General features: G+C 44.1%; 1 protein-coding gene across 7 annotated transcripts in view; it reads right to left on the bottom strand.

Moving 5' to 3' along the window:
* The window catches only part of AKAP13 (A-kinase anchoring protein 13), a 375,367-nt gene extending 356,840 nt beyond the window's left edge, over positions 1 to 18,527 (bottom strand). For 6 of the 7 annotated variants that reach the window (XM_075557871.1, XM_075557872.1, XM_075557870.1 and 3 more), the window contains exon 1: positions 18,296 to 18,527. In XM_075557871.1, the coding sequence (XP_075413986.1) occupies positions 18,296 to 18,505 (210 nt within the window). In that variant the 5' untranslated portion in view covers positions 18,506 to 18,527. The remainder of the gene's footprint in view (positions 1 to 18,295) is intronic. The other variant, XM_075557873.1, reaches the window with a different exon arrangement.
* Between the last annotated feature and the right edge of the window lie 641 nt (positions 18,528 to 19,168).

Below are 19,168 nucleotides of genomic sequence, written 5' to 3' on the forward strand. Positions count from 1 at the left end.
TCCCAAGGAGCGGCTGGTGAATTTGAATAACTGGCCACACAGTGAACAGCCCAATGCTTATTCCACATCACCAGGCTATCTGTTTATTATCAACAGGATACATTTTATTAATAGTTTAACAATTCATCTCATATAGCCATACACAGAGACAGAGAGTTTTGTCACAAATTCAACTCCTCAATCCACATACCCAAATACTTCCTGAGCAATGAAGATACTACTAGGGCACCTGCATAATGTGAGGAGCTGGAACTACAGAGCTGAACAAGACACAAACATCTACTCACAAGTCATGCACAATCTATGAAGAAATAGAGATACGTGATACAACCTTATCTCCATCTATTCCGAGAGCAAGCTGACAAACGGATCCTAATGATTAACTGGAAGGGAGAAAAGGTAAAGTAGGCAAACCAATGTAGAAAATGAGAGAGGTGACAGAAATCAGTACAGCCTGTGATACTTAACCGAAATAGGAAAAAACATATGTTCACCCCTCGCTGTTGGGATATTACCTCTGGGAAAAGGCTGTTTAGCTTATGATGTTGCGATACCAAATGGGCATAGCTTCCAAAAGAAGATCTATAACCCGTCTCATATATACATGGCCTATCATAGCAAAAATATCTTTTTATTAAACATATATATAAACAACTGCCACCTTCAAATATCCTTTAAGGTCAAAGAATAGCTTTAAACATTGAACTAAATATCTCAATAATTTATAGTCATATGTAGGTATTATTTAAAGTTGAACTGTCCAATATTCCTCCCCCCAAAATTAACAAACCAAACTCACTGCCAAGGAGTTGATGCTGATTCCTAGCAACCTTATAGGACGCTGCGAGTTTCTGAGACCGTAACTACTTATGGGGTAGAAAACGCCATCTTTCTATTGAGGAATGACTGCTGGTTTAAAACTACGGAGCTTGTCGTTAGTCGCCCAACGTATAACCACTCCACCACCAGGGTTCCCTACATTCTTCCCAGGTGACCTTGAATCATAATGGAAAAGCACAGGGTGACAAGCTTAAACTTGGGGTGCAGAGTTCTCTCTTCTACCATCACATCCTAAGGTTTTTCTGGCAAGGTCATCTGGACAAAGATTCATGACCAGTGCTCTCTCAGTAGCAAGCCCTAAGCAATGCCGAAAAGGAATTTGCATGTCCTGTGGTAGGAAATCACCCAGACACAATATTTATCGAGTGGTTCTATTTAGTGCTCTGGATTAGGAGAAGAAAGATAGTTTGTGTACAGCAGTGTGGCTGACAACAATAGTTAAGAAAATAAACTATTCCAACCAAAGGAGGAAGAAAGACATCATGGTAATACTGAAGAATCCTCGCAGTCTCAAAACATCCTCTGCCTCATTTCATATCCAAGAGCCTCTGTTTTATCTCCTCCTCCTGCCACCCAGCCAGGGACCTGGGTGACCGCAGGTCAGCAGTTCAAATTCACCAGCCTCTCCATAAGAGAAAGACAAGGCTATCTGCTCCTGTAAAGATTTACAGCCTCCAAACGCCAAAATGGCAGTTCTATTCTATCCTATAGGTGCAGGCGTCCTCAAACTGCGGCCCGCCGAGGACATTTAGCTGGCCCGCCGGGTGGGTTTTGCCGTTTTGCTTTTTACTTCAAAATAAGATATGTGCAGTGTGCACAGGAATTTGTTCAGTTTTTTTAAAAGAACTATATAGTCCAGCCCTCCAACGGGTCTGAGGGACAGTGAACTGGCCCCCTGTTTAAAAAGTTTGAGGACCCCTGCGGGTCATCATGAGTCAGAAGAGACTTGATGGCAGTGGGCTGGGGCCATGCCACCATCTAAGGATTCAATGAAAGGTAAGTCATTAACAACTATTACCCCAAATAAGTAAAGAAAGACGATCAGGAGGGACAAACAATAACTTGTTCAAGGTCACTGAGCTAGTTGGTGGCATAAACGCAGCTCAACTGGAGACTAGAGTGCCAAACCCTTTTCCAACTACACAATCTTGCCAAACTCAAGTCATTTTATTGGAGATAAGAAGGAATCAGGTGACAAGTAATAGGACACTGGCAAACGTGAACAGTTGAAAGCTTATCTCCTCAGCCAGGAGTGAAAAAGAAAAGAATTTTTCTTAGAAATTAGCATGTTTAACTGCTCTGCTCATTATCGTGGGTCTCTGCTCTAATCACCTTCTGTCACTAAAAACCCTCTCGGAGGAATGACTTAGAGACAACGAACATGTGAAGGACTAGAGCAGAGAAAGCCTCATTAGAGGTCATTAAAATGACCTAAGTCGTCAGGTCTCACCTTCCTAATGCTGCGAGACCCTTACATGCAGTTCCTCATGTGGTGGTGACCCCACAACCATAACATTATTTTCACTGCTACTTCCTAAACTGTTATTTTGCTACTGTTACGAATCAGGCGACCCCTGTCAAAGAGTTGTTCGACCCCTAAGGGTCGTGACCCACAGGTTGGGAACCACTGATCATTCCTCAAGCTTATCCGCAGCTCCTGTGTCTTTCAGTCCATAAACTTCTATTGCCTTGCTGTGAAGCACAGACATACACCATGAAAAATAAGGAAAACATGCCTGCTGAGAGCTAAACTGGACAGCCAACTAAGGGACTGAGGAAAGATGTTTACTGCTTGTACCAGTTCTCTCTCCACTGACCACATACTTACTCCTTCTCCCAACACTTCTGCATTGCTAAAAGGAACCTTAAAAACTGGTTTTTCAACTTCCAATGTAGGTTAAACATGAACTAATTAACTGCTTGTAAAACACTTTGAAGATGTGAAAGAGTGTGTGCATGTTAATTATTTCTGGTAGTCCACAAAGCTCCTGGATTTGAAGGAAAAAACAACTGTACTGGTTTTTGCTACTTTCAAGACACAAGCATGGAAGCCCAGCACGGTTTTAGACTTCTAGGAAAACTTTCAAAGTAGACCACAGTGATTTTCTATTTACAACAAGAACCAGCTGGGATTTTAAACTGGCTACTTTGGATATAATTATGTCAGAGTGAAAAATGCACACACACAGTTTTATGTATGGCATACGATGAAAATACAAATCCTGGATGAAAACTGTACTTTCCAGATCTCCAACAAAGTCGACTTGTCATTTCTTTTTAAAAATGCTCGCAATGATTTCCCATCGTGCTTAAAAGCCCATTTGATCTTGCCTCTCCCTACACACTGCACACAATCTACTCTCTTCCAGTCACACTGGCCTTGTGCTGAGGACCTGCTTGAAAGCTAGGTCTACATCTTGCTAGATCCCTTCAATTCCTTCAGATCTCTGCTGAAATCTCATCTCCTTAGAAAGGCCTTGTCTGTGGGGGTGGGGAGAATAAAAACCTTTAAAAGAAAAAGGCCTTGTCAATCACCAATATCCCACCGCAATCTAAAATATTCCAGTAACGTACTCTGACTTCTTTCTCCTATTTCATTCTTCTTAGAAATATCACCACTGAACACTGTCTAATTGCTTGTCTGCTCACTGGATTTCTGCTTCCCCTACTGGGCTATATGAACTCCTGGGTGGCCAGGGCTACAATTTTTCCTGTCACTGAGTCCCCATTACCTAGAACAGTGTCTGACACACAAAGCACTCAAATATGTCATATACCAATCTTGCAGGCAAAAAAATTAATTTTATAGACAAATAATTTCTCTCAAGCCACACATAGTGAATAGCCAAATACAGCTAAAGAACAAAAACCAGGACTACAACAGAGGGCGGTACTCACTACATCCTATGTCTTACAACTTGATATGAAATCAAAGTAAATGTATTCCAACAACAAACTGTGGAGCTTGCATCTAGATTTGTCTCCACACTTCTGATGGCAGTGTTCTCATCTTTTGAACCCTACCCACTCTTCTATTTCCACAACATCAAATGGGCAGGTATGGGGATCTCAAGGGATTCAAATAACGTTTCTTTTCAGTGTTCTGTGAATTTGGGGAATCAAAAGAAGCCTGAAGGGGCAAGATCAGGGCTGTAAGGTGAATGGGGTAAGGTTTCCCAGTGAAATTTTCATAGGCCGCTCTTGCTACTAAGAAAGAGTAGGTGCATTGTGGGAAACAGCTCTTCCTGACCTTTTTCCCACCAACGCATTTTTCAATCTTCTGTAAAGTTCTTCCTAATAAACCCTCTGTGACCATGCTGTCCCAGGAGCGTGGTGGTATAGTGGATATTCGCTCGGCTGTGATCCACGAGGTCAGCAGTTGGAAACCACCAGTTCCTCCTCAGGGGAGATTGGGCTTTCTCCTCCAGCAGAGTTAGTCTCTGGAAACTCACAGCGGCAGTTCACTAAGTCGACATTGATTCGATCGCAATGAGTTTGGTTTTGAGATTGTGCTGTGCTTTCATAAAATCTATCAAGATTACTCCTTGGAATCCCATTAAAAAAATTGCTATAACCTTCTAAAGGACTCTTGGTGTAGTAGTTACACATTGAGCTGCCACATAAATGGTTGGCAGTTCGAAACCATCAGCAGCTCTGAGAGAGAACAACTGGACTTTCTACTCCGGTCAACAGTTACAGTCTCAGAAACCAACAGAAGGGCCACTATGAGTCAGCATTAGCCCCACAGCAGTAACAATCTTCAGAGCTGACCTCTCCCCCTTGAATCTAACTGGCCCAATGGATCCCCAAGAAGCCACTAGTTTGACTGGACCCATTTTGTGAAGGCACCTCAATGAAACTAAGACAAGTGCATTACTTGCACAACTTGTCCACAGCCAGTCACTGATCACAGAGACATGTTTCACCACGTTCTGTTTGAAATAAACTTGTGCATGCATCAGCTGGAACACCAATAATATTATTTTTGACTCACCCCCATACATGCTAACAAAATCACACTACACACACAACAAACACACGCACACGCACACCACTGCAGACTCAGAGCGACCCTATAGGACAGGGAGAACTGTCCCTCTCCACCCAATGAAAACACCAGATCCCAAGTGGTCTTTCTACAGTATAGCCTGGGAGAGCTAGAATTCAAGAGGACTGCCTTTCCCCCCAGGTCTAGCAATTTTTCCACCTCTTACTATTTTTCTAGCCAGAAACAAGGCTTCAGAAATTGATGAACTGCCAACTGAAATGTTCCGACAGCTGTTGAAGCCACTGAAAGCACTCACTCATCTCTGCCGGGGCATTGGGAAGACAGCTACTTGGCCAGAGAGTTCCATTTGTATACCCAATCCACAGAAAAGGGGACCCAACAGAGTGCTCAAATTATAGGGCAGTATCGTTGGTAGCACAGCTAAGTAAACTTTTGCTGAAGATCATACCACAACGGTTGCAGCAGTATATTGGCAGGGAGCTGCTAGAGGTTCAGGACAAATTCAGAAGAGGACACAGAACACGAGGTAGCATTGCTGTCAGCTGGGTCTTGGCTGAAAGCAGAGCATACCAGAAAAATGTCTACTTGTGTTTTATTGACTATGCCAAGGTATTTGGCTGTGTGTATCATAACAAACTATGGATAATCTTAAGAAAAATAGGAATAGTAGAATACTGAATTGTGGGCATGCAAGACTTGCAAATGGACCAAGAGGTAATTGTGCAAACAGAACAAGGGAAGACTTCAGAGTGCTCCTTAGAGACACGGCTGGTGAGACTTCATCTTACATCCTTTGAACATGTTGTCGAGAGAGACCAGTCCCTGGAGAAGGACACCATGCTAGTCTAGGTAAAGTGGAGGGGCATCAAAAAGAGCAAGGCCCTCAAGGAGATGAACTGACACAGTGGCTGCAACAATGGCTCAGCCTAGGAACAAGTGTGAGAATGGCACAGGACCAGGCAATGCTTCATTCTATTTTGCATATGGTCACCGTGAGTCTAAATGGCCCCTAACAACACCACTGCTTTTCCACTACACCTTTAAGTATGTGGTTTTCCTTTTCTGACAGGTGTTCACCTTACACAGCTGCTGGTTTTCAGGGGGGGTTACTGTATTTCTTCTACTCATTGTCATGACATACCATTTCTGAATAATCTCTTCAACTGGAAGATACCTACTTTTTTGTATCCCCACTGCATAAAGGCTGAGCTATATTCAGCAGAGTGCTGGCAAATGCTTCCAATATTTATACTCCTAAAGCGTAAAGAAGGCATACTCTGTAAAGACTCTGCCACATGCAACCATGAAGGAGCATCTGAAACCAGACTCATACTACCCGCCTGCTACTAGAAAAATGGGGAAAAGACATGAGGAAAGATTTGCTCATAGACACTGGTAAACAGGCAGGACAGAACTGCAATCCCTACAAGAAGGGAAGCAAATGAGGTAAATCTACGTGCACACACTTTGGGCTGGGGCGGTGGGGGGGGGGGGGACACGCCATGGGAGCATACATTCTGTACCTTGGTGTGTGTTGTCAGGGGGGTGGGGGATCCCAGAGTATGGTAGTCTTGTCAAGTTGTCCAGACAGACTTAGGAGTTTAGGAAGACGGAGTGTCTGAAAACTATGGACTACCAGAATGGACAGAGTTGCAAGGGGTGGAAAAAACACCTCACTGTCAAGTCAATTCCAACTCACAGGACAGTGTAGAAAGGCCCCTGAGGGTTTCCCAGGCCGTAAATCTTTATGGGAGCAGAGTCTCACGTCTGTCCCTCAGACTGGCTGGTGGCACAAACTGCTGACCTCGTGTTTAGTAGCCCAACAGAGACAGACATACACTGCCATTAGGGCTCCTTTGCGTGAAAAAGGTGCTCCAGCAATGGGCAGAGAGACCCCACTTAACTCTGATATTGAAAAGTCATACATGCATATTATGAAAATCTATGAAGTAGAACCAAAGAATGGTCTATAAGCTAAATGACACATACCCACGCTCATACAGAACTGGGAGACATTGGTGTTTTGACCATCACTGCAGGGATCCTCTTTGGACAGCTGATTCTTGGATGGACATTACAGAGGCTTCATTCTTTAGTAGTAGGGTGAAGCATGCTGCTATAGTTTATTGTGCCAGCCTGGCCGATAAACACAAGTAGGATTAACTGAAGGGCAGAGGGATAAATGGCTCGGTGAGCCTCACCTTGGTTGTTCTGTGCCTCAGTTTAAAGGGGTACACTACCTGTGGGATGCCTAGCCTGTGGACTGTGTCGCTGTAAGTTGAGGTCCCTTCAAGCCCACACGATTGGAATGTTCATCTCTGGAGCTGGGGACTGACAACTGATGACAGTTGGGGACCTGCCTTGCTGTTTGCTGCCTGGGTATATATAGCCCAGCTCTCTCTACAGAAGGGGACTGGCACCTGGCAGCTCTCAAAACTTGAAGGACTGCTAGTGTCTCACTGCTTTAAAATTTAGCTGTTAATTTCTTGTATTATCTATCTGTATATTATTTAACGGTTTATTTCTTGAATTATATATCTATCTTTATAAATATATTTATATATAATTACTAGCAATCTGGTTTGTCTCTCTAGAGAATCCTGTCCAATACACATGCCCTAGAGCAGTGGTTCTCAACCTTCCTTATGGTGCCCCCCTTTAAGACAGTTCCTCATGTTGTGGTGACCCCCAACCATAAAACGATTTTCACTGCTACTTCAAAACTGAAATTTTACTACTGTTATGAATCGGACAAAACCTGTGCAAGGGTCGTTCAACCCCCAAAGGGATTGTGACGCAGAGGTTGAGAACCGCTGCCCTAGAATAAAAGCTATTCTAGCCCAATCCTCTCAACGTTATAAAATAAACTTCAGGAGGACCAAATAAGTACCGGAACAGTCTGGCAAACTAAGTCTGATGCTCCTCGAAAGCAGTGATTCTCCATCAAGGGCAATGTTGCACTCCAGTGCGGCATGTGGCAATGTCTAGAGACATTTTCAATTGTGCATATTTCCAGTGGTGCTAATGGCATCTAGTGGATAGAGGCTGGGATGAGGCTAACATGGCTCAGTGCACAGGATAGTCCTGTGTAACACAAAAGTATATGGTCCACAATGTCAACAGCGCTGAAGTTAGAAATCGTATTTGAAGGAATACAATAAAATCCAGCAATGAGCAACTTAAATTCACCATTTCCAGAATCCAATAAGAAATCACTAAACATGCAAAGAAGGAAGAATACGTAACCAATTAAAAAGAAAAGTCTGTCAATAAAATGGGTTCAAATGAAATATATAATGCACTAAACAAAGACTTTAACAACTATTGTGAATATTACGAATAGGATCAATAATTTAAAAAATAAATATAACAGGGGAAATAGAAAAATAAAGATTTTGTAAAAAAAATTAATCCAGTGATACATAAAAAGGCTAATAAATCATGACCAATTGAAGTGTATCACAAGGAAGTAAAGTTACTTCAACATTTAAAAGCAATCAATATAATTCATTCTAGTAGATTAAAGAAACACCAGATACTTAAATCTCAATAGCCACATTAAACATCTGTGACAACATGAAACATCTATTCATGATAAAAACCTCTTAGCACACTAAAAACAGAAAACGTCCTCAAATGGATAAAGAACAACTACAAATAATAAATAAATGAGAAAGACGAAAAGAGATCCCCTTCACAGGAACAAGGAACCTCTCAAAATTCCCAGTCAGCGTCATACTGCTGCAGATAAGTAGACCAAAAAAGAACCACACCCAGTGCCAAGGAGTCCAGCCCGACTCCCAGCAAACAACCCCACACACTGAAGAGAGGTGTTCCTTAAGGCCTCTGAGACTATAAATCTGTGCAGGACACCTCACCTTTCTCCAGTAAAGCGGCCAGTGGATTTGAACTGTCAATCCTGAACTTGGATGTGCTCCCAAGGCAGAAACATAAAGACAGTAAAAGAAAAGCTAAACGGCTTGATATGTATGGTAGACTGAGATCTACAGCTGTTGCTGCGAGCCAATTCAAGATAAACCCATCAGAAGGAAGCTGTAGCTTGACCTATTCCAGCAGGTGCAAACAAAAGACAAAGCCACCAAACTCCCTGCCCTGGAGTTGAGTCAATTCAGACTTACAGCAACCCTCTTGGTCAGAGTAGAAGTGACCACTTTGGGTTTCTGAGGCTATACATCTTCACGGAACTAGAAAGCCTCTTTTTGACTGCAGAGGGACTGGTGGTTCGAACTGTTGGCCCTGCAGTTAGCAACAACCCAACTGTAACCCAGGACGGTCCATAGGCACAATCCAAACACCTTTCAATCTCGGCTGAAAGCATACCTTTTAGACAAGTGTTAATTGCCTATGTTATCTGTAAAGTTTCTGGTCAACAGTAGGCAATTAGTAGTAAACTTATGAGGTGTCAAAAATCACAGATTTTTTTTTTACTGCTGGGGGTTTGGGGGAGAGCCCCTAACCCCCCTCATTGTTTAAAGGTCAACAGTAACACCTTAATATACTTGATTTATTTTTACAATGTACTTTCTCACTTAGGTGAAGGGGATGGCAACTCAAGTGGTGTGTTTGTTATGTCTGTTTGTTTTTCCCCACTTGAAGGTCTTGAGTAAAAATGACTAATTATAAATTGGATCACTGATGGCCTAAAGTTTAACATTTAACAAACTCAGTTCCTAAGCATTTAGTAATTGCTGGGCATGTGGGTGGTGGAGGCTACTGCTAGAGCCAAATACAGAATTAGGATTAAATGTGAAAAATTAAATCTATTAATTTCCAGTAGAGGAGTCTACAGATTGGCACAAAAGGTTCACATCTTTCCCTTTTCATTCACATCTTTTCCTTCTCCCCAGCCCAATACACTCACACTCTGTTTGTCCCAGGCTCTGAGCAACGCTGAGCAGAGATTAAATGAAAATGTATAGCCTGGTCCCACACATATATGCAGACTGGATCAGACTGTTGGTCCACCCTCCCAGCAAGGACTGACCATATATATGGGTTGCCCTAACTCTTGGAAAGCCCCAGAGGCAGTTCTAGCCTGCCCTAGAGGGTCTCCATGAGGACGCATCACCTCCATAGCAGGGAGCTTGGTTTTTTAAAGGAGCCCTAGTGGTGTAAGAGGGACTGCTAACAAGGTCAGCAGCTCGAACCCCCCAGCTACCCAAAGGGAGAAAGACCAGGCTTTCTGCTCCAGTAGATTTAGTCTTGAAAACCCTACTGTGAGTCGGGACAGACTCAATGGCATGGGTTACGTGTGGTTTGTTGTGGTACATTCATCATGTTTGGTAAAAGAGGGCTCTGAGGAAAAGGGAAGCAGTCCTCAATGACATGGACTGACACAATAATCATCATGATGGATACCAACTTATCAATGATCAAAAACATGAAACAGGATTCAGCAAGGTATTATCCTATTCAACAAACTTCCTTCACCACCACCTTCCTGCTCCCTACAAACATCGGAAGGACAGCATGATGGGCCATCAACCCTTTAATATAGACACCTCTCGCCATCAGTAATAACCCAACCTACTAAGTCCATTTACATGTTAACTTTACAAGAAGACAGAATCACAACTCCAAGTTTTAACATCTAGCTTTGTCAGGGATGATTGTACCCGCAATCAATGAGTTAGCTAAAATATATTTTTGCTATCATCCTTCTGTATTAATTTTTACCCTGGTTTTGTAAGAAAAACAACAGAAAGATGGGATTCAATATATAAAAATGCCCTTTACAGATAAGCATTTCTAAAATGAGCTGGTGTAAATGATTTTAATCACTGCTGCCTTCCATTTGGTGGCACTTTAAGTGTTATCTTGAAGGGGAAGTGAGTGATTTACTCAAGTCTCCAAACTGTAGTAACACTGTGTTACCAGTCGGTACAGGTAGACATTACATTTGACCCACAGAGATTATTTTTCAAAACTGAGGTCAGATAAAGAAAGGCTAGATTGATTAAATGGCCATGTGTACCACTGCATTACTGAAAACAAGCCTAAACACTTAAAACCCAGAGTTCTGCCCTATCACTTAACTTCACAAATCTCTCAAAGGAAGACCAGGAGTGATCGAGGTGATCAAAGCACTGTTAATTCTGCTCAATTTTGGTTCAACTGACCTTTCTTTTTTTTAATTACATTGGGATTAAGAATTGCAATCCTCACAAGGTCAGAAACAACCAACTACATCAACATCTTTAAAAGCATCACACTCTGTGTTGTTTTCTTTTCATCTAGGTTTTTCTCTCTGCTGTATTTTGTCATTGTGGGTAGCCTTCTTGAATCTTTGTGTGTTTTTTGGTTGATGAGACGCAGGATAGATGAGCCTAGAGATATAACTAGAATCAGGGTTCCTGGGGGAGTATGTTGGCTGATATCAAGAAACTCAAGAAGGAAGAAAATGTTTTGAAACTGATTTGGGTAGCAATTGTACAATATGGAATGGTATGATGATGTCTGGATTAGCTCCTAATAAAATAGTTTGGGAAATTGTTTTAAGTAATAAACATTGATGTAAAAAATAATCAGACTTTCAGAAATACCCTTTTAAGTGGTGTAAAAAACGTAATCACGAGTGTTAACATTAGTGTAATTAGTTAACATTACATCTACAGATTAAGTTTTTTAAAAATGTTATAACTTACAGAAACCTTTAATAAACAAAAATATCAAAAACTGAAGTGCTAGTTTTTGACATATCCTCCATTAGGTTTATACTCTTCCCCAAAGAATTTGCATTCCCTAAGCAGGATGTGAAACTGAACTCCTTTTAAGTGTTCTTTGAGTTTGGGGAACCAAAAGAAGTCTGGAGGGGCAAGATTAGGGCTGAAGGGTGGAAAGGACAAGGTTCCCCAATGGAATTCCCAGGGGACAGTCCTTGCTACACTTGAACGTTGTGGTGATGGAAAAAAATTTTTCAATGTGATTTTCCTAGCCTTTTTCTCACCAATGCAATTTTCAAAAGTGAGCTTCCTTTTAAATTGTCCTACCTCCCTAGTCCACAACAGAGAAATGCCATCTGTCCAGCAGCCTCAATAAATCAAACTCAATGCCACGGAGTCAATGCTGACTCATAGCGACACCCTGTGGGTTTCTGAGACTATAACTGCTTACGGGAGTAGAAAACCCAGTCCTTTTCCCATGGAGGTACATGTGGTCAACCATGCAGATCACAGCCCACTCGCACTACTACACCACGAGGACTCCTGTAGCCTCATTTATTTCACTAAAAACAAAGAAAACACTTCTAAATCAGAATTACCTTTAGAAATCCACAGTATTTAAATACCACTCTATTTCCAAGCCCTGTTGAAATAGTTGTGCATTAGACTACCAGCCACAAGGTCAGCTGTTCAAAACCACCAGCCACTCTATGTGAGAAAGACCAGGCTTTCAGCACCCATAGTTAGTCTCAGAAACCCACAGAGGTAGTTCAGCCTGTCTGGTGAGGTCACTGTGAGTCAGTCGACTCAACGGCAGTGAGTTTCTGAATTTCTTAAATTTCCAATTGGGATTGTTGGTAATGCAGTGTATTAAGCACTGGTCTGCAAGTTGCAAAGTTAGTAGTTCAAGGCCACAAGCTACTTCAAGGGAGAAAAATGAGACTTTCTCCTCCTGAAAAGATTTACAGCATCAGAAACCCTAGGGAGCAGTTCTACTCTGCCTTATAGTTGGTATGAGCCAGAATGAGTCCCTGGGCTTTTAGTTGAAAGAGGAGACCTGGTTTGACAGCGGATTATGCACCGGGCTGTTAAGGACAAGGTCTGTAGATCAAACCACTAGCATTCTGCAAGAGAAAAATTAGGCTGTTCCAATAATGATATATAGTCTCAGAAACTCAAAGGAGCAGGTCTACTCTGTGCAATAGGATAGCTATGGGGCAGCAGTGGTTTACTTCCAAGAATTAATCAACAGGGAAAAAAAAGGTTAGAAACTATCTCCCCTTTTAAAAATCATTTTATTGGGGGCTCATACAACTCTTTTCAAAATAAATGCATACATTGTGTCAAGCACATTTATACATTTGTTGCAATCATTTTCTAAATTTTTTTTCTACTTGAGTCCTTGGTATCAGCTTTTTTTCCCCCTTCCTCCCCCACTGGTCCTCCCTCACGAACCCTTGATAATTTATAAATAATTATTTTTTTAAGTCTTAAACACTGACCGATGTCTCCCTTTACCCACTTTTCTGTTGTCCATGCCTCTGGAAGGGGGTTATTTGTGGATCATTGTGATCAGTTTCCCCTTTCTCCCCTAACCTTCCCCTGACCCTCCTGGTACTACTATTCTCATTAATGGTCTTCAGGATTTATCTGTCCTGGATTCCCTGTGTTCCCAGCTCATATCTGTACCCCCTGTACATGCTCTGGTCTAGTTAGATTTGTAGATAGAATTGGGATCATGATAGAATTGGGATCATGATAGTGGGGGGAGGGGGAGGGGAGGCATTAAAGAACTAGAGGAAAGTTGTACATTTCATCGGTGCTACACTGTACCCTGACTGGCTCCTCTCTTCCTTGCAACCCTTCTGTAAGGAGGCTCCAATTGTCTACTGATGAGCTTTGGGTCTCCACTCTACAATCCCCTTCATTCACAATGATATGATTTTTTGTTCTGGGTCTTTGATGCCTGATACCAGATCCTATCGACACCTCATGATCACACAGGCTAGTATGCTTCTTCCATGTGGACTTTGTTGCTTCTCAGCTAGATGGCCACGTGTTTATCTTCAAGCCTTTAAGACCCCAGATGCTATATCTTTTGATAGCTGGGTACCATCAACTTCACATTTGCTTATGCACCCATTTTGAGTTCGGCAATCACGTCGGGAAGGTGAGCATCACAGAATGCCAGGTTATTCAAACAAGGTGTTTTTGCATTGAGGGAGTACTTTAGTAGAGACCCAATGTCCATGTGCTACCTGATACTTAACATGTAAATATACATGCATAGATTATTCCATTTTCATATATATATATATTTACATATGTACATGCCTGTATTTAGACTTCTATAAATGCCCTTTGCCTCCTAGCTGTTTCCTCTACTTCCTTTTACTTTCCTCTTGTCCTACTATCATGTTCAGCCTTCACTCAGGTTTCAGTAATTCCTCTTGGTTATATTGCCCTGATCAAGCCCTACAAGGCATCCTACACTTTCCTTGCCATCAATTTTAAATCACTTGTTGTTCCCTTGTTAATCCACACTTCCTTCCCTGCCTCCTCTCTCCCATGTCCCCCAACCATAAGTTCATTGTTTTTATTTTGTTTGTTTGTTTGTTTTTTAGTTCATTGTTTTCTCCTCTGGATTGTTTATCCTGCCTATCTTATTTAGATAGACATGCAGAGGCAATAATAAGCACAAAAACAAGGCCAAGCAAAACAAAACAACCAATGAAAACAAAAAAACAAAAAGAAAACCTATAAATAGTTCAAGGTCTGTTTGGTGACCTTTAGGCATGTTTTCCAGTTGAGTATGATGGGGTGCCATGCCCTGGCCCCACAGTCTATTTTTGGTATTCCCCAAGGACTTCATTGCTTTGCTCCCCATGATCCTCTGTTGCATGCCTTTAGTGTTTCACCCTAGTGTGGTGGGGTCAGATCAGGCACAATACAGTGTTGTCCTTCGTAGCGCTATGGGTGAGGGACGACTTGTCTTGTGATCCTCTCTGTGCACTGAGTGCTCTGAGCAGAAATATCGTCCTCAGGGCTTGGTGGGCCAGGATGTGTTCTTCCACTCTGTCTCTTTCCCTCTTCGTAGAACCCCTTTTAAGATAAACTAAAGAACTCACCGACAATCCAGAGGTAGCACATGAGTAAGAACCAAAAGTCCTGAAGGCAGAACTAACTCTAAACTGCGCGGAAGGCATTAGCCAAAACCAAGCTCCAGGAATTGATGGAATGCATACCAATTGAAATGTTTCAACAAGCTGCTGAGCACTCACCCTTCTTTGCCAAGAAACATGGAGGACAGCAGCCTGGCTACCTGAGTGGAAGAGATCCATATTTGTACTCCTGCTAAAGAAAGGTGACACAACAGAACACACAAAGAACAATGTCGATGATATCACATTCAAAGTAAAATTTTGCTGAAGATCATCCAACAAAGGATGCAGCAGTACATTGACAGAAGTTCAAGCCAGATTCAGAAAACTTGGAACAAGGGAAATCAATGCTGATGTCAGATGGATCTCGGCTCAAAGTAGAGGATACAATATAGATGTTTACTTGTGTTTTGTTGATGATGCAGAAGCATTCAACTGGGTGGACCACAACAAATTATGGACAGCCTTGAGAAGAATAGGAATTCCAGAACACTTCACTGTTCTTATCCAGAATCTATACCTGGATCAAGAGGCAGCTGCACGTACAAAACAAGGGAAAATTGCATGGTTGGGGTTGTATCATCTGACCATACTTTTTCCATCTGCATGCTGAGTAAATCATTAGAGCAGCTGGACTATATGAAGAACTCGACATCAGGGTTGAAAGAAGGTTTGTTTACCAACCTATGGCAAGCAGACGACACAACCGTGCTTTCTAAAAGTGAGGAGGACTTGAAGCACTTGCACATGAAGATCAAGGATTGTAGCCTTTCATATGGACAACTTAATGTAAATAAAACCAAAATCCTCACAACTGGACCAACAGGTAATATCATGATAAATGGAGAAAAAAATTGAAAGTTGTCAAGAATTTGATTTCACCTTGCTTGGATTCATAATCAATACTCCTGGAGGCATAAGTCAAGAGATCAAACAACACATTACACTGGGCAAGTCTGCTGGACAAGACCTCTTTAAAGTGTTGAAAAACAAAGATGTTACTTTGGGGACTCAGTGCCTGCCCCAAGCCATACCATTTTCAATGCCTCCTATGCATGTGAAAGTTGGAGACTGAATAAGATCAAAGAAGAATCACTGCGTTTGAATTACGGAGCTAGTGAAGAATACTAAAAGTACCATGCACTGCCAAAAAGAACACACAATTGTCTTGGAAGAAATACAGCCAGTATGCTCCTTAGAAGCAAGGGTGCTAAGACTTTGTCTCACATTCTTTGGACATATTCTCAGAGGAGACCAGTGCCTGGAAAGGACATCATGCTTGGTAAAGAGCCATCAAAGAAAGGAAGACATTCACCAAGAACTGACACAGTGGCTGCCACAATGGTCTCAAGCATGAGGGTAAAGAGCATGGTACAGGACACCAGGCCGTGTCTCCTCCTTTTGTGCACAGCGGAGTCACAGCGTTGAAATCAACCCAATGTCTCCTAGCAAGGAATTTCATTACAGACATGCAAGTGAACTGTCATTTTGGACAAGTCCCCAGGGAAAGCGGCTCACATGCACTTACGGAGCACGTTCCAGGAGGCCACTGTTTAGTACAAAGCACCTCACCGAATCCAAACACACATACTCAACTCAGGCAATGTTAAACTGACTCCTTTTGGCAAAAAAAAGGAAAATCTTTTCAAATTAGAGCCATAACAGCCCTCAAAGAGTGAACAGACTGGGAGCAGGGGACAGGTGGGCATACACAGACAAATAAATGAAGTATGAGAAATCAAACAAAAGAGCATGTATAACACACTATCAAAGAGCACAGAAAAAGGAAGCAATCGGTGCACTTGTCACCCTGTGCCCCATACTGCAGGTTTGTTTACATGATGTTCCCCCAGGGCAATCCCTTCCAACAGGTCAATCCAAGAACACCCTTCAACCCCATCCCCACCCCACCCCCAGCCAAACACAGGACACCATGACGGAAAACTAACAAAGCGGGAACTGACTCCTAAAAGTAATCTTGTCCTTTAAAATTGCACTGCTAATGCCATAAGGGAATCTTTCTTCAGTTATTTACACACAAAAGGAAGACTGGTTTCAAAGCAAAATCAGACCAACCAAACCAGAAAAACGCAAGAACACTTCTGAACATTACCCAATTAGCCTGAGGAGTCGAAGCCAACGGATACACAGTTTCTCGAATTTTCCTTTTAACTTAGATAATAGTTCAACTGAAGTTACCACACACTGGTCATTTTCTTACACCCAAATAAGAGAGGCCTAGAAGTCACAGCAGCCCCACCTGGGGCATTAAAGCAGAATTCTTTCCCCAGGGCTGGCCTAATGAACAGAGTTCAGGGGAATCCGTGGGTCCAAAACTTGACGACAAAGCTTGCATTTAATGCAGTCTGAACCTCCCCACGAGACAGTAACACTGACTTATCACAGCTGATCGGTCCTCCTTTAGAAACTTGCAAAAATGACCTTTCAAGAACGGCAGCGTTTATTCTGATCTGGGCCATCCAACCGTTTAGAAAAACTAAACAAGCTGCTTCTTCGGAAAATAATTGACGGGGGGGCAGGGGGGCGGGGGTACTAGAGGGGGAAAAAAGAGGGCACAGTATTTCACTATAGTTATGAATGCCTAAGGCAATAAACTCAAAATAACTTCACTAAAGAGCATAAAATCTAATCCAATCTAGGTAATTTTCATTGTGAATTGCCGCATCCCTAGAAACTCAAAAGTGCTGGAATTATTTTGGTCTAAGAATGATTTCAAAATGCAAACTTATTCTTTTAGCTAATTAAATGGGGACGGGGGACGGGAGGGGGTGGGGAGGTGTGTGTGTGTGTGTGTGTGTGTGTGTGTTGGATTGTCGGATTCGTTTCAATTCCTTACAAGCTGGAAGCCTTTGCAAATAAACGAGAACGTGACCGTGGAGCCACATTTCGTAATTAAAAATATATATATTTTTTGTTTGGGCTCAAAAATATGGCTGCACTGAAGCTGAGTGGGGAGCGGAGCCCGCCGCAGAGCCCGAGCGATGGACGGGACCCCACGCGCCCCTCCGGCGCCGTGCAGGGTGAACCCGGGCCTCACTCGGGTGCTCCACGGGGGCCCTAGCCTGGAGAAGGCGCAGCGTGTTTACGATCGCCGCCGCCCCAGGGAGCCGCTCCCCTCGCGCTCGGGGCACTGGCTCGCCGCGCCGGGGAGGACCCCCGAGGTGGCCGGGACCAGAGCGTCCCACCAAGTGGCCAGCCCCAGAAGAGGGGGCGCGGAGCCGCCCGGCGCCGACGGAGGATGCCGGAGCCCGGGGGGGGGGCCAGGGGGGAGGGGGCGGCGCCCGAGGGGCGTGAGCAACTGCGCGGGGCAACCGCGCTCCCCACTCCCGGAGCGGAGCGGCCGCCGCGGCCCTGAGGAGACAATGCGCGAGGAGAGGGGCAGCGGCCGGCGCTGAGGGGCCGCGGGTGAGGAGGCGGGGTCCGAGGGCCCCAGCGCGCCGCTCCCCCGCGCCGCCCATTCATCGCGCCCGGCCCCCGCCCGAGCCGCGGCCTCCGCGGGGAGGAGCTCTCGCGCCTCGCCCCGACCCCTCCTCACAATCACCGAAGTTCCCCCAACTCAGCCAACTAAGTTGAGTTCTCACCGTGTGGCGCCCGGGGTTCCCCCGAGGGCCGAGCCGGAGCAGCTCCGCACCTTCGCCGCGGAGAGAGACAATAGGCGGTGCTCCCCGGCGGCGGCGGCTGAAGCGGCGGCGGCCGAGGGTCCGAGCGGCTCGGCGGAGACCAGGCGATTCCCCGCGGCTGCTCCGGCTGCCTGCGCTGGCCTTGCACACCGTGCCAACCCGCATGCGCATGCGCTACAGAGCCGCTGGGAGGGGGCGTGGGCGGGACCTATGAAAGACCCGCCCACAGGACCTCCCATGATTGAGCGCCGAGCCAAGGGCCCCAACAGCGATTACATCGGAGCGCTGCTCATCAAACTCCGAGAAACCAATAGGAAGACACGTGGGCGGGACGCTCAGGTTACTAAGGAGAGCTGAGGTAGACCGCCGCTGGGGCTAGGCGGCCAAGTGATCAAAGTGGAAGAAGTTGGCAGAGGATGCCTGGGAAATGCCCACCCACCCGTCCCTGTGAAATGAAATCTCTCCGCCCTATCTCCGGAAACCGCCCTTCTTCTGTGTGTTTGGTGCTTACCTGAGCTGTAGCACTCACCGCTCGGACTGAAATAATTTCCCCTTCCACCCCAACCCTCGAATCGAAATCAGGAAGACTGGTTTTATCTGCAAGAGTCATTGCGAGGAAGTCAACGAGTGGCAGCTGGGTGGAAGGAGGGCGTTTGGAAGGTATCGGGGTCGTGACATTGAACTTTTGGTCACTCCATCACGACTTCGAGTTTAAAAGAACCGCAGAGACCATTTGGTGCTTTTGAGAAACAAACCGTAGTCGGGGTGCCAGTAGTGGCTCAGAAGACGAGTTGATACATGAAAGAAACAACCTTATTTTGGTGTATTTTACGA

Source organism: Tenrec ecaudatus, chromosome 9 (genome assembly GCF_050624435.1).
Source record: "Tenrec ecaudatus isolate mTenEca1 chromosome 9, mTenEca1.hap1, whole genome shotgun sequence".
In the NCBI taxonomy this organism is placed as follows: Eukaryota; Metazoa; Chordata; class Mammalia; order Afrosoricida; family Tenrecidae; genus Tenrec; species Tenrec ecaudatus.